The sequence below is a fragment of the Trachypithecus francoisi genome, unplaced genomic scaffold (assembly GCF_009764315.1).
Source record: "Trachypithecus francoisi isolate TF-2019V2 unplaced genomic scaffold, Tfra_2.0 Lachesis_group2, whole genome shotgun sequence".
NCBI lineage: Eukaryota > Metazoa > Chordata > Mammalia > Primates > Cercopithecidae > Trachypithecus > Trachypithecus francoisi.
The window spans coordinates 80986376-81001389 of record NW_022681465.1 but is presented as its reverse complement, the minus strand read 5'-3'; the positions used below and the strand labels follow the sequence as shown (position 1 = coordinate 81001389).

The 15014-nt window shown below is 41.5% G+C and overlaps 1 protein-coding gene across 2 annotated transcripts in view; it reads right to left on the bottom strand.

The window, feature by feature from the left end:
• PAIP1 (poly(A) binding protein interacting protein 1) overlaps positions 1-13398 on the bottom strand; it is a 31586-nt gene extending 18188 nt beyond the window's left edge. Inside the window, exons 1-3 of one of the 2 annotated variants that reach the window (XM_033179529.1) lie at positions 13053-13398; positions 12067-12236; positions 3820-4005 (exon numbers count right to left, since the gene is read on the bottom strand). In XM_033179529.1, coding sequence (XP_033035420.1) covers positions 3820-4005; positions 12067-12236; positions 13053-13080 — 384 coding nt within the window. In that variant the 5' untranslated portion in view covers positions 13081-13398. Of the gene's footprint in view, positions 1-3819; positions 4006-12066; positions 12237-12812 lie in introns of both variants that reach the window. The other variant, XM_033179528.1, reaches the window with a different exon arrangement.
• Between the last annotated feature and the right edge of the window lie 1616 nt (positions 13399-15014).

Sequence of the window (15014 nt, the reverse complement as noted above, 5' to 3'; positions counted from 1 at the left end):
GTTAGACTTTAAAGAGGTGATTAATGGTACCTGGCACAAGCAACTGACACTTAACACTCCAAGAATGACTGGGTAAAGAGGAAATGAAAACAGCTAAGCTACTTAGAAAAAAAAAAAAGTAAGAAAACACTACACATCAAAGACTGTGTGATATAACCGAAGCAGTGTTCAGCAAGTTTAATAGCAATTTCTAAAGAATAGTAGAGAACAAAGTTTACAATCTAATATAAGGTAAGAAAACACACATTAAAAGATTAAGAAGCCGGGGACAGTGGCTCATGCCTGTAATCCTAGTACTCTGGAAGGCCAAGGTCAGAGGATTGCTTGAGGCCATGAGTTTAAGACCAGTCTAGTCAACACAGTGTGACTACCATCTCTATAAAAATTTTAAAAAATTAGCTGGGTACGGCAGCATGCACTGTAGTCCCAGCTACACTGGAGGATGAGGTGGAATGATCACTTGAGTGCAGGAGTTCAAGGCTGCAGTGAGCTGTGGTCACGCCACTGCACTCTAGTCTGCGTGACAAAACAAAGCCCTGTCTTTAAAAAAAAAAAAAAGAAGAAAAAAAGAAAAAGTTACGGGACTTGGCCACAAAGGTAATCGAACATAGAATCGAGATCTAACAAATGTCCTGCTGCCCCTCTGACCCTATGTTGGGTCTACTTAGTAATTTTTATTTTTAATTATTTCCTTGCTCACATGGGGCCAGTACATGTCACATTAAGGGAGAAAAAGTGATTTCTCCTGACATCATGTGTTTAGCTGGTACCCAAGACTTAAAGTTCATACTTACACTTTTCTCATTATTGGCACTGCATGTTTTCCTTTAGCTTCTTTTTAATGTTATAACACATGATTTAAAGACAAGTTCCACAAGGTTTTTCATTCAACAGTTTCCTGCATCCCTACTTACACACCAGTTTTACTCCCAAAGACAACCACTTTTGACTCCTTCAGCTAAAAATATTTTAACCCGCGTTATCTCCACACTACATACTTTTTCAGTTTAGATATTTTAGCTTTTTTATTTCTTACCGCAACTGGAGCATCCCTAGTTCAAAAATCCAAAATCCTCCAAAATCAGAAAATGTGAGTGCCCACATAATGCCAAAAGTGGAAAATTCCACACCTGACCTCATGTGACAGGTCAGTCAAAACACAGGTGTACAACACGTAATTTATTCAGCATCCCCAAAGGAAAAAAGACCCTGTCAACCCCCTTCAGCTGTAATATACTCAGGTACCCTCCCTGAGGTGTCTCATTATATACTGTATAAGCTAAATCTAAAAAAACCCAACATCTGAAACGCTTGAAATCCCACGCATTTCAGATAAGGGATACTCGACTGATAATTTCCCATCATGGAAGATGAGCTTTTAGCTTTCACTCTGCTTAATTTCACCCCACTCTACTGTTTCCTACTATCACAGTATGGTTATGATTTTATTCATTTGCTGTGTTTTCATTTATAGCTGAACCTTGCATTACACTGCTTTTACTTTTTTTTGCACAACTTTGTTTTCCCTAGACTCAGTTTTTCCTACATTTTTATATTCTTCTCATTGATTTATCCCTAAACTCACTAGTCTGTAAATTTCTTCTCATATCTTACAGCAGGTGTGCTCATCTTATTATGGAAGTCTTTCCTGGATTCTTCTGACCTAGTCCAGTGAAGCCTGGCTGCTTCAGACCTACTATGTATGCCGTTGTTTTGAGATCTCCTTTAAACCATCATCTGGACAGCTCACTTAGTCTCTCCTGTAAAGTTCCTTTTCCTAGTTCCCATATCTTCATCTGTGGCATAATTCCTCTTTTTGACAGAGTACCTCCTTTGTTAATTTCATAAGAAGGGTTACAACAAAATTTCAAACTGGCTGGTCAGTGTAAAAAGATCTAGATGGTCTAACTTTTTAGATTCTCAAGCAATCCTTTTAGCCTCATTCCATCCTTATTCTAGAACCTTTTAGGTTTTGCACTGCAAATCAGGGTGATTCTCAGCTTTACCACCACTGGCTTGGATCTGCCAAGTCAGGTACCACTCACCCACCTGCTTTCTAGTCTTCAAAACTAGTGCTTTTCTTTTCCTCTTCTCTGTCCTTATGTGCTTCCGCCTTCTAAAAATCCCCATAGTGTCATTTTAGTGGTGTTTGGGAGATATCAAAGCTGAATGTGTGTTTAATCTGTCATCTTTTATAATACGTCCTTGTTGTTGGTGGCTATGAGTACATTTCCATAAATTACCTCAATGAAACTTAGCAGCTATTGATAAACCTATGCATCATTGATCATAGAATATTAAAACATTATATATATTGACTACATATTTGACAATCAGAGAAATAGTTGAAGCTTATCTCAGGTTACCGACCCTTTGTCCAGCCCTGAATAAGTATAATGCAGACTACTGAGTAACTGAAACTGAATAGTGGAGGAAGCCAGAAAGGCAACAAGAAATAAATATATTTGTTTCATTTTCTTATCTCATATTCCTTTTCAATCCATTTATCGGCAAAAAGCAGAAATGAGAACAAACCGTGCAGTTCTGTCTTCCTAACATCTCAGGTACTTCCTCAAACCTGACAGTTGGCTAGGTAGTCCTGGGGTCCAGTAACCATCCAGAATAACTTGGAAAAGCGGCCAAATGAAACATTAGGATAGAAAATAATCATTAATTTGCATTATAATCTACCTTCCATATATTCCAAATTTGAGTTGCTCTTGTAGCAATGAATTAAAGAACCTAAAGTTTACATTTCTGATCATGGCCCATTTTTTTTGACCAGTCTCACACTAAGAAAGTTTGTGTTAAGCCAGTGTTGTCTACTGTATTTTTCACTTTTAAAATAGCATTAATGAGGCCAGGTGTGGCTCATGTCTATAATCCCACCATTTTGGGAGACCAAGGCAAGCTGATCACTTGAGGTCAGGAGTTCGAGACGAGCCTGGTCAACATGGTGGAATCCTGTCTCTATCAAAAATACAAAAATTAGCTGGGCATGGTGGTGTACACCTGTAATCTCAGCTACCTGGGAGGCTGAGGCAGGAGAATCGCTTGAACCCAGGAGGTGGAGGTTGCAGGGAGCTGAGATTGCGCCACTGCACTCCAGCCTGGGAGACAGGGCAAGGCTCCATATCCAAAAAAAAAAAAAAAAAAAAGTGTTAATATGTTAATGACCAATATGCTGGGATCAAAACTAAATGTTGTATAATGAAACAATTTCAACTGACTAAATTAGATTTTCAAGGAATTAAGATGAAATCCTTAAATTTTAAAAGAAAGCAAAGACAAGCAGAAATGTTAAGACTCAAGACAGGACGTTTTATGGTCTTTCTTTTTTTAAAGACTTATTTATGAGGCAAGCAAATTCTCTTAATTTTTTTCCTCCCCTACTCTAATACTACTATTCAATTCGACACATAGGGGAAAAGAATTGCAGTCTTTTCTGGTACTGCTAATCTAAGAGCCTGCAAAACAAGGGGCAGGGTTTGGGTGGGTGGGTGGCACTTATGTAGTCTTCCTTTTCAGTGCCCATATCACCTTCTATACTATACTGCCTGTATAGAGCTTTGGCCAAACAGGTGAATACTGCCTATAGAACCTTGACTACACAGGTGAACTTGCAATCCAGTCTGGCTCTGCCCTTCGATCCCTAACTACAGGAATTTTATACAAGACAGACTTAGAACTCCCAGAAACTATAAAGAGTTAAGTGTGGAGGCAGCTGATCATGAATCTGGTCTCCCTCAAGGAGTAGCCACTATCCTTGGGCTTCAAGGAAGCTATCTGAAGGTCATTCCATGCTATAAGCCAACATACCTGTTGATAGATGAGTTCCACAAGTTCTTGCAAAGCATCATCTGTTGTAACGCAACCATTCAGGGTCTCTGCAAACTGTTCAATTTCAGTTTCAAAACTGCCAGGCTGCTCTGTAAGATGATTCAAAAAATCCTGAACATATTCTGACAGAGTAGGATAATCCTCACAACCATCCTCATAGGATTCCTATGGATCAAAAATGAAAAAAAATATTTTAATCTATGCAACTGGCTGAAACACACAAAGTGGTATGTCTCTAGCACAAATGCTTTTTTAAAGATCCTTCACATGATAAAAATTTATGTTCATCAATGAAATTGTCAATTGAGCTATTTTTCTTCCTTGCCTAAAAGCTGAAATGTTATAATATTAACAGCAGAAAGGTTCTGTTTAGCCAAATAGGGAATTGTCTTCTCATTCTAGGTCAACTTCTAAGACGGCTGAGAAATAAAGTTTAAACCAATATATCACTACAGTGCCAATATAAAACTTAAGAATCTGATCTATTTACGAATGAAATAAGATCTAGGATTTGCTTCAAAATGGAAGGGGAAGTATGGACTAGGGATATAAAAACAAGAATGGCCACATGTAGCTTACTGTTGAGGCCATGAGGATTCATTATACCATCTGTATTTCTGCAGATGTTTGACAACTTTTTTATTGGGGGGGAAAAAACCAAAAACCTAATAAGTTTTATCATCTGTTAATCCCCAAGGGCAAAGAAATGCACAAAGTTGCTCGAGTAACTAAAATTTCATTATGGTGTAAATGGAAGGAGACCTTTTTGGCTGCTACATCCAGGTTTCTAACAAAACCTTGATAGCAGCAGTAGTTTCCAGCTAATGTTGTTTCCACCATCACCTTTGGCAGTTCCCAACCTTTTCATTAATGGCAGGAGGCTGAGTGGGTAAGTTTTACAAAAGATAATAGACTTGGGCAGCAACTTTCACATCTCAATGCCTGGAACATCACCCAAAGCGCTTTAAACTTTACCAAACAGTTAAAATCTAATAATAACTATATTGCTTGATGAAATTTAACCTTCTCCAAACAGAGTCAAATGAAAAGTCACATCGGCCGGACACGGTGGCTCAAGCCTGTAAACCCAGCACTTTGGGAGGCCGAGACGGGCCGATCACGAGGTCAGGAGATCACGACCATCCTGGCTAACACGGTGAAACCTCGTCTCTACTAAAAAATACAAAAAAACTAGCCAGGCAAGGTGGCGGGCTCCTGTAGTCCCAGCTACTCGGGAGGCTGAGGCAGGAGAATGGCATAAAAAAGTTATGACTACAAAACAGAAGCATTTTGTGAAGGGGTTAAGTTCTAAAGTCAGTGAGTACACAGAGGAAAAAAAAAAGTCATACGTGGTCAAAACACCCTTAGAAACGTTCCGTGTCGGAGAATGTCTTTTTTTTTTTTTTTTTTTTTGAGACAGAGTCTTGTTCTGTCGCCCAGGCTGGAGTGCAGTGGTGTGATCTTGGCTCACTGCAACCTCTACCTCCGGGGTTCAAGCTATTCTTGTACCTCAACCTCCCAAGTAGCTGGGATTATAGGCATGTGCCACCATGCCCAGCTAATTTTTGTATTTTTAGTAGAGACAGGGTTTCACAATGTTGGCCAGGCTGGTCTCAAACTCCTGACTTCAGGTGTCGCCCACCTCGGCCTCCCAAAGTGCTGGGATTACAGGTGTGAGCCACCGCGCCTGGCCCAGGACACGGTCTTAGGAGAAAGACCAACACTGCCAATTGTCCAGTTGTTCCTCTACTGTTGGTGCTTGGTATGGTTTGGCTGTGTCCCCACCTGAATCTCAACTTGAATTGTATCTCCCAGAATTGCCATGTGTTGTGGGAGAAACCCAGGGGGAGGTAATTGAATCAATGGGGCCAGTCTTTCCCATGCTATTCTTGTCATAGTGAGTAAGTCTCAAGATATCTGATGGGTTTATCAGGGGTTTCTGCTTTTGCTTCTTCCTCATTTTTCTCTTGCTGCTCTATGTAAGATGTGCCTTTCACCTCCGCCATGATTCTGAGACATCCCCAGACTTGTGGAACTGTAAGTCCAAATAAACTTCTTTTTCTTCCCAGTCTCAGGTATGTCTCTGTCAGCAGCATGAAAACGGACCACTATAGTGCTACCACTTCAAATGACCACCATTTGGAGGTCATGTCGTACACTTTTTATGTATCTTTATTTTTTGCTTTATTTATTTTGCCGAGGCTGGAGTACAGTGGCAAGATCTTGGCTCACTGAAACCTCTGCCTCCCAGGTTCAAGCAATTCTCCTGCCTCAGCCTCCCGGAGTAACTGGGACTACAGGAATGCACCACGATGCCCAGCTAATTTTTTTTTTCATTTTCAGTAGAGATGGGGTTTCACCAGTTGATCAGGATGGTCTCGAACTCCTGACCTCAAATGATCCACCCACCTTGGCCTCCCAAAGCACTGGGATTACAGGTGAGAGTCACTATGCCCGGCCTATGTATCTTTAGAGACTGAAGGGATACTTAGCAAAAGTTGCCTGTACTATAGGAGGCACTCAGGAAGTAAAACCAGCTGTAGAAATAGCAGATTCGTGTGCCTTTTTCATTCACGTACAGTGTTCATTGAATAGAAGGATAGATAAACTCTAATACATTAAATTTTTGTCACACATTTGAACCCAAGTTAAACACTCTACTATAATAGGAGGTATTAATATTGATGAAATTATTTACTAATCATAGATATTATAGCTATGACTCTGAGGATTAAGTGAATTAATCAAATTTGCCTAGACTGGTGAAGATCACATAGTAAAGCACAAAGTGTTCAACAAATGAATTACATTTTAAATTTCCAGGAGAATACTGAGTCATATTCCAAACGCAACAACCATATATTCATACATAAATGGGCTAAAGTATAAAAAGCATCCAAAAAGAATGATACAAAGCTGTATTTCTTGGCACCTAGGATGGTACTCCAATTAATAAGCTAATAGCCACCAGCTGCATATAACATACGTGATAGACACCATAAGGGCTTTGCCTGCCTCTTGTTTAACCTACAAAATTTTGAGGTAAGCATTCTCCTCCTCCCTTCACAGAAGAAACAGGCACAGAGTAGTTAAGTCATTTTGGTTATTCATTCAAAATGGTGTGGCTGCTGAGTGCCTATTAAGTGCCAAAGACTGTTTTGGGATGGGATACTGCCATGACATGAATAAAGCAGACAAGGCTCCCCTCTCATGGAGCTCATCACCCATGATGGAAGACATATTTAGAAGCTGAAATGTACTACAAAAAAATAAAAAATAAAATAAAAATAAATGAATAAAAAGCAAAAAGCCAAGGAAAGATTCTTAGAGTTAATATATAAACTGAGAAAGAAAAAAAGATCCAGCCATACAAATATCTAAGGAAAGACATTCTCTGTCTTTCCAAGGGCATAAAAAGCACACAGGCCCCAAGGAGGCCTAATAGCTTTGAAAAACAAAGACAATAACTAGAATACAGAAGCTAAGGAAGGGTGGTAACTAATGAGGTCAATGAAGCAGATAAGGAGAGAGATCTTAGAGGGCTTTGGGGGCCAAATTAAGGAAACTGGTTCTTAAGGGAGTAGGAAAAACAGGATGGGGAAGAGGGTTTGAGCAAGGAAGGACCATGCACCAACTTAAGTGACTGTGCATGGTCACAAAACAAGTTAGAACTGGGGGCAGAACAAAGCCTATACTTTTAACTTCTATGTGAAACTCAAAATAAATGACAAAAGCTTAAAACCCAATTTTGACTTTATGTACAAAGATGTTCATTGCCAAAAAATCCATGTAACAATCCATTAACAAGGAATTGGTTAAATACATTATCATGTATCTGTATAATGGAATATCATATAACCATTTAAGAAAACAAGAGACAACAGTACTTACCTCTAGAGTGAGAAAATGTTCCCATTATAAATACTGACATTATAAAATTGTGAAAGCAGTTAGGCATAATTGTACACATTCATATACTTAATGTTAACTACATACATGTGGGAATTTCATAACTAAAAACTAGTCTTAAGTTTTTGATATACAGTTGTTAGTTTTATAGACTTGTAGTATCCTACCACTATTAATGACAAGGAATAGGAGAAAGGCAAAGGTAGGGGTCCCAGCTGAAGGTACTAATTTCCTGTTTCCATCAAATGTCATTCTTTGTGGCAAAAATGCTGCTTAGAACACTGATTTGCAATCCTTTTTTTTTTTTTTTTTTAAATCAACAGAACTCTCTTTTAAGAAAATGTAAAATCTGATAAGTAAAAGAAGAAAGTAGAACTGCTCTGAATATAGCAGAACAGAGGATCCAGAGCCTGCCATTTTAAGCAAAAAAGGAAGGATAGAGTATTTGGGACAGGCACTCCAACGTGTTTGAATCAAAGCCTGCATTACTTCTCTAGCACCAGATTTTTTAAAGCCACAAATTTCTTCAGTCTTCAATGTGGAATCAAATGGCTTCCAAACAGGGATATTTTCAAGTTTTATTTTTCTTAGAATTCTATGGGAGATTGGGAGCAATATCAATTAGAAAATGTACTTTTTCATGGTAAGTACTCTATATACATTGTCAAGAGATGAGAACCTATTACAAAACAGTGGGAATAAAAGAAAACTGATCAGACACTACAGAGAGTGAATACAGTCAAGACTACTTTAGCTAGCTGGATTGAACTAAGGCAAGGGTGTGCAGGACAGGTGAGTCAATATGCCACCAAGCTCTTAGTGTAAGCAGCTAGTTAGAAAGAAGAGATTCGCATGAGAAAAATAACTTTTATACTGTGTATAGATTTTATACTTGCATTTGAATGTGAGGTCCTCAGGAAGTGGTCAAACAAATGAAAATGTATGCCTCGAGTTCAAAGGAAGAATAAGATGTGAGGGTTATTAGCACATAAGTGATAAATTCTAGGGAATAGGTAGGATTAGCAAAGGAGGTAATAAAATGGAAGAAAGAACATCACCAACAGTCATCTGAGGGGAAAAGGAATAATCTGCAAATTGGGAGGATAAAGAAAGCACTGCCACAGAAGCCAAAGAGGTAGGGGAGAAGAGGTGCTCACAACAACAAATGCTACAGAATAAATTCATAGGTTGAAATCTGGAAGAGGATAATCATTGCTGAGTCTTGGGAATGAAGGAGATTACGCTCAGAGAGAGAACAAAATTTATACCTTAAATACTTAGTTCTTATAAAAATGAGAGGGAGCTTCTGATAGACTAAAAAGGTACCTTTGCACCTAGCACAGGACCTGGCACATGGGGACTTACAAACTGAATAGATCCTACCATGCTCAAAGTTTTAAAATGAGATTTAGGAGGATAAATTTAAAAATCGGAAGAACATCAGTCACAAAAATAGTATCAATATAATTAGGGAGATCAGACTGCAGAGGTTTGAACAGTGAGAGACAGTGAATAATTTTACCTATTGGAGAATGATACTACTGCAAGGCAGAAGAAAAACTGGGAAGTAACTTGAAGAGGGATTCTCTTAGAAAAAAAGCTCGTTTTGCAGGGGAGGGAGGGAACTTGTCTCTTAATCAATGCTTTATGAATTCCTATGTTAAATTTTTGGCTCTGGTAAGTGAACTGTGATGAAATATTCAAGGCATAATGGTTTGTCTGAGAAGAAACAATGGCCAGGAATAAATGGATACAGCAACTCACTGGTAAGAAGGTATGGAAAGTAGGAAATTCTAGCAGCAGGATTAGAGGAAGAACTGAAGATAAAAGGGCTTGGTGCCTTGAAGGAGTTAAGAAAGCACAGCAGAAGACTACCATAAAGGCTGTTAGAAAAAGGATACCAGGAAACAGATTTTCATGTGTAGAACAAAAGCAGACTCAATAAATGTCTGGAAACTGAGACAGGAGATTACTAGAATAGAGACTCCATGAAGACAGGAATTTCTGTCCATTTTGTTTGTTGCTATATCACCGGTGCTTGACGCATGATAAGTACTTGACTTTCTGTTGAACAAGTGAGTGAACGTAGCTAACTTTGGATTATGGCCACCACAAGAATACATTTACTTTGCAACAAGAGCTCATCCTAAGAGTCAGGGGGAAAAAAGGATTCTGCTGTTCTGTGACTAATTGGATTGAGAAAAACTCTTTTAGCCTTAACTATCAGTAAAGATTAGGGTAAACTAGTAAGGCTAGAGAATATACCAGAATAGGGGTAGTAAGCCTGAATGCCTGTAGAATTCAGGTAGATTACAAATGAATGAAATAAGCCAGAAAGCAAATTAGAGCTCACAGACTCCATCTAAAGAGAATGCCTCTACTCAGCTACAACCAATTTTTGCCGTATCACAATGCCAGTCCACTAAGGCCAGATTTTATGATTCAAGTTTCTAATATCCATTTTAGGTATTGGTAATTAATTAAAACAACTAAAAGAAAAAACAAACCCATTCAGGGCTAGAGAAGACACCTGCAGGCCACACAGATTTCCAGGTGCAAGGCTGCAATCTGTTTTGGCAAATTGAGCACAGGAGGTGCTCATCTATAAGAGGATGGCAAGGAATGCCTAAAAGATGCAGTGGCTCAAAGTAAGTGGACTAACATGACTTTATATACTGCTCTACAGCCCCAAAGTCACTTGAACCATGTAAAGATAGTTGACACACGATTGTTACAAACACACCCCTGTATCCCTCCATCATAAAATAGCCCAAGTCAATAGGGAAGAAAATAAACGGGAACCTGCTTGTGGCTGCTAGAACAAGCATCCTTAAGAGTTTATCCAACTACTTATAGCGCTCTAATAGTTCTCCTCCTCTGTGAGCTAAATACAATTTTCTGGCAAGTCTCAAGATGCTCTCATTCCTACCTCACACGATAGATGGCCTTTTGCACCCTCTATCAATTGCTTTTCCTGCTGTATCTTTTTCTTTCCAATCCCAAAGCTTTTTCCTATACAGTGTTAAGAATCATGGAGTATCTAAAACATGGAACATAGCTTTTCTATACTTTTACTGTAAAATATGGAAGGAGAACCAAAAAGAGGTAATAAAAAAGGTGTGCCATTATCAGTTATAAGGGAAATACAAATTAAAACCACAACTAGATACTATACGCCCACCAGAAAGGTTAAACTTAAACAGAAAATACCAAGTGCCGACCAGGAAGTAGAGCAACTGTAAATCATACACTACTTGGAATGTACAGTGGAACAATCTCTGGAAAACTACTTGGCGGTCTCTACTAAAGCTGGCTACCCTAAGTCCCAGCAACTCCACTCCTTGGTATATACCAAACAGAAACAAAGGCATACAGCCAGCAAGACACAGAATGTGCCCTATTCATAATAACCCAAGAGTGAAAGCTACCAACGTTCATCAAATGGGATATATTCATGCAATGTAATGTTATAAAAATAAGTCACCTCCAATTATATGCTACAATATGGAGTAATCTTGATACTGAGTGAAAGTGAGAAACAAAATATTCTATATGACTTCATTTATATAAACTTTGAACACAGGCAAAACTATCCTATGAAGTTAAAATAGTGGTTATACTTGGACATCAGGAACAACTGGAAGGAGACAGAGGGAGTTTTTGGGATGTTGATAATGTTCTATTTCCTGACTGTGATGCTGGTTAGCTGAGTGTTCACTCTATGAAACTGAGCTGACACTTAAGTACAGTATTCTCTGCTATACTTCAATAAAACTAAGAAGACAGGAAAGACAGGCCCTAAACTAAAGCATCATCAATCATTTCTTCAATGATTCCCTCCAACTTCTCTACAATTAATCCCTATGCATTTACTCATCTGGGTTTATCCAGTACAACAAATTCCTTTCTACATATTCCAACTGTGCTTTGTACGACTATTTAAGAAAATGACTATTTTTTAAAGTTGTTATATAAGTTACAAAGAAAAACTGAAAGTTTAAACGTTCTTTATACCTATGTAAGTACTTTATCACAACCCCGCAGGACATTTCTGCATACAATAATTAGGACCAAAACTATGTCTATTTTAACATAATGGAATAATCACTAGAAACAAAGAACACAGATGTGTACTCTCAAGCTTACATTCATATTCCTGAATCAGCTTTGCTTCATTCTGAGTTCAATAATTCAAAACATTCACAATAAAAAAATTTTTTAGGTGTAGTACAGAAAGCACAAACATACTCTGATTAACAAATAATCACATTATTCCAGTAAATTCACCCAGAGTTGTAGGAAAAAGGGGGTACTTACTGTGTAATTGGAAGAATAACCCGAAGGGTAAAATTCAGGGGCATTCACAGACAGCTTAGACATTAATACAGGAGCTACAACCACCTGGGGCTTAGCCACTGCTGACTCCGAGTTCTGCTGTGGGATTTTATCCTGTGAACTAGGTGGAGCTCTCAGGGGCCTCGTTTGCTCTGAGAAAGAAAAAAACGGGGCGTTAGATGCTTTCCTTCCTTTATACAACACCTTGGTATATACTGAAAAACCATCTGAAAAGCGTCTGTTTTTAAGAGTTAAATAGGAACCGTCATGAAATTTATGGTTATCGCCGAGATGTGTACAGATAGCCTACAAAAAGGAACAATAGACTTGCTGTGACTCATTTATGGGCATACCTGCCTCTAAATCAGTGCTTGCAAGCTTTTTCCCTCTCTGTCTTTTTAAAGGGGTCGGTGAAAAAGAGGTGGTTGGTTGCTAGGGTCTCGCTTTAGAGGGCTGCTGAAGGGAGGCGATTTTTACTTCCTCCCGGGACGGCGAACTCCCAGACCGCGCACCCGGCCCCTCCCCCAGCCGGGCGCACAAAGGATTCCAGCAGACACCTTCCAAACCCGGTTCCGGGCCCGTCCCTACCCGGTCACGCGGCCCTCTCGGGAAATGCTTTCGGGGAACCGGGGGTGGGGACCGCAGACAACGTCGGGCCTCCGCACGCGTGGAAGGCCGTGGGGAAGCGTTCGCCAAGGAGGACTGGGGCCCTTAGAGCTGCTCCGTACCTGGGAGCGCCCCGGGCCGGGAAGGCCGCTGGGGGCTGACGGGGACCTCGCACTGGGCCCCTGGCGGCGGGGCCGTCCTGGGCTGGCGCAGCGGCGGTGGCTGCAGGAAGCCCGGGGCTTTGGGTTGCGGCGGCGGCTGGTGCCGCGCCCGCTCAGCAGGCCCCGCTCCGTTCGGGAAACCGCCGCCCTCAGGCCCGCCCCCTCCGCGGCCCAGGCCCCGGCTCCGGCCCCGACCAGCACCTGGGGCCCGATCGAAACCGTCCGACATGCTCCTCCTCCTCCGCCTCCTCCTCCAGGGGCCGCTGCGCTCGCGATAGGACGCGGGGGGGAAGGCGCCGCGGGTCGGCTGTAGCCGCCGCGCCTCACTCGGGCCTCATGGAGGAGGAGGGCGGCGGGCCTGGCTTGGCGGCTCGGCTGCTCAGTGCTTCTGGCTGAGCGGAAGGCAGCCCGAGCACCCGCCACTCCAGAGCGCCCGCCCCCCCGAGGTACCCTCGGCTTTCCAATTCTCCCCCAAAATCCCGCTCCCCGCCTTCGGCGCGGCAGGGGCGCAGGCGGGTCACAGCGGCCCCCTGCGGCCCGGAGGCCCGGGACGCGCCCGGGCGGCTCCTCCCGTTCGCTGCTGGCGGGCCCCCAAGCCCTGCAGGCCGCCCGCCCAGTGGCGTCTCGGCCACCAGTCGGCCCGCAGCCAGGTTCGGGCAGGGGCATCTGGGTTCCCGGGGCCAGGCTGGGGGGATGAGGGGTGAGGGGGACGCTTACCACAGGCAGGCCCGGCCTACTCGGTAGTTCTTAGGAGAGACGTGGGAGACTGACAGTTGACGCCCGGAAAATAAAAACACGGGGGGAGGGGGCGTGGACCTTGCGCCAGGGTTCGCTGGAGCACAGGTGTGTTCAGCGACTCGGCTCCGGCCGAGACCCGCGGACTGCTGAGGACTGGTCCCTGGGAGACTGCCACCTGTTCCGTTAGCATCGGGGGAAGGGAGTAGAAACAGAATCAAAATATGTGACCCCCCCCTTTTTAATTCACACTAGGTGTTTACCGCAGTAGGTCACACCTACTGCTAACAAGCTCCGTTCTCTCCCCTTTAACCTTTCCCTCCAGAAATTTCAAGAAAATGTGCTACCTTTCAATGTAAGTCTCCCCTCTTTTTCATCTTGTATCAGTGCTGTCCAATGAAAATATAATGGGAGCCACAAATGCAAACCACTTATGTAATTTTACATTTTCGAGAAGCCACATTAAATGAGTGAAAAGAAACAGGTGAGGCCAGGCGCAGTGGCTCACGCCTGTAATCCCAGCACTTTCGCAGGCCGAGGCGGGCGGATCATCTGAGGCAGGGAGTTGGAGACCAGCCTGACCAACATGGAGAAACTCTGTCTCTACTAAAAATACAAAATTAGCTGGGCGTGGTGGCACATGCCTGTAATCCTAGCTATTCGGGAGGCTGAGGCAGGAGAATCGCTTGAATGCAGGAGGCAGAGGTTGCAGTGAGTCGAGATCGTACTATTGTACTCCAGCCTGGGCAATAAGAGCGAAACTCCGTCTCAAAAAAGCAAAAACAACAACAAAAAAACCCCAGGTGAAATTAATTTAAATTTACTTAATCCATTATGTTAAAAATAGTATTTTAATATGTGATTTAAAATATTAAATATTTTCTCTGTTTTTTAGATACTAGTTGGAATCCAGTGTACATTTTACACTTAGGGCACATCTTAGTCAGGATTGGCACATTTCAAGGGTTCAAGAGCCACATATGGCTAGTGGCTACTGCGTTGCACAGCACAATTGTAGACTTTATTAATATGTAAATTGTTGTTTTTGTCAGGCCTAACAGTGTTAATGCCAGCGAAAGGATGGATGAACATGAGTAACGACAAGGAAAGAAAAATTGATTTCTTTACTGTTGGATTGATCCATCTCCACAAATTCTGATTTTAGCCTTGTGTTTTAAGCAGGGTTTCATGTTTTTCTATCTTTTCATCTTAAGAATCATTTCAATTAGGAACACAAACTTTTGTTAACCATTTTCTCTTCTGATTAATAAAGAAAACAATGTCTTCCCCTAAATGAATAAGAAAATGGCTTTACCGAGGGCAATCATGAATAAATGATCCATGCTATTGATATTAGGCAAAAATAATGAAGTCAGGGAAGGAAGCCAGCAGTACGTGTGGCTCTTTGGTGTAGGGAAAGTATAGGAT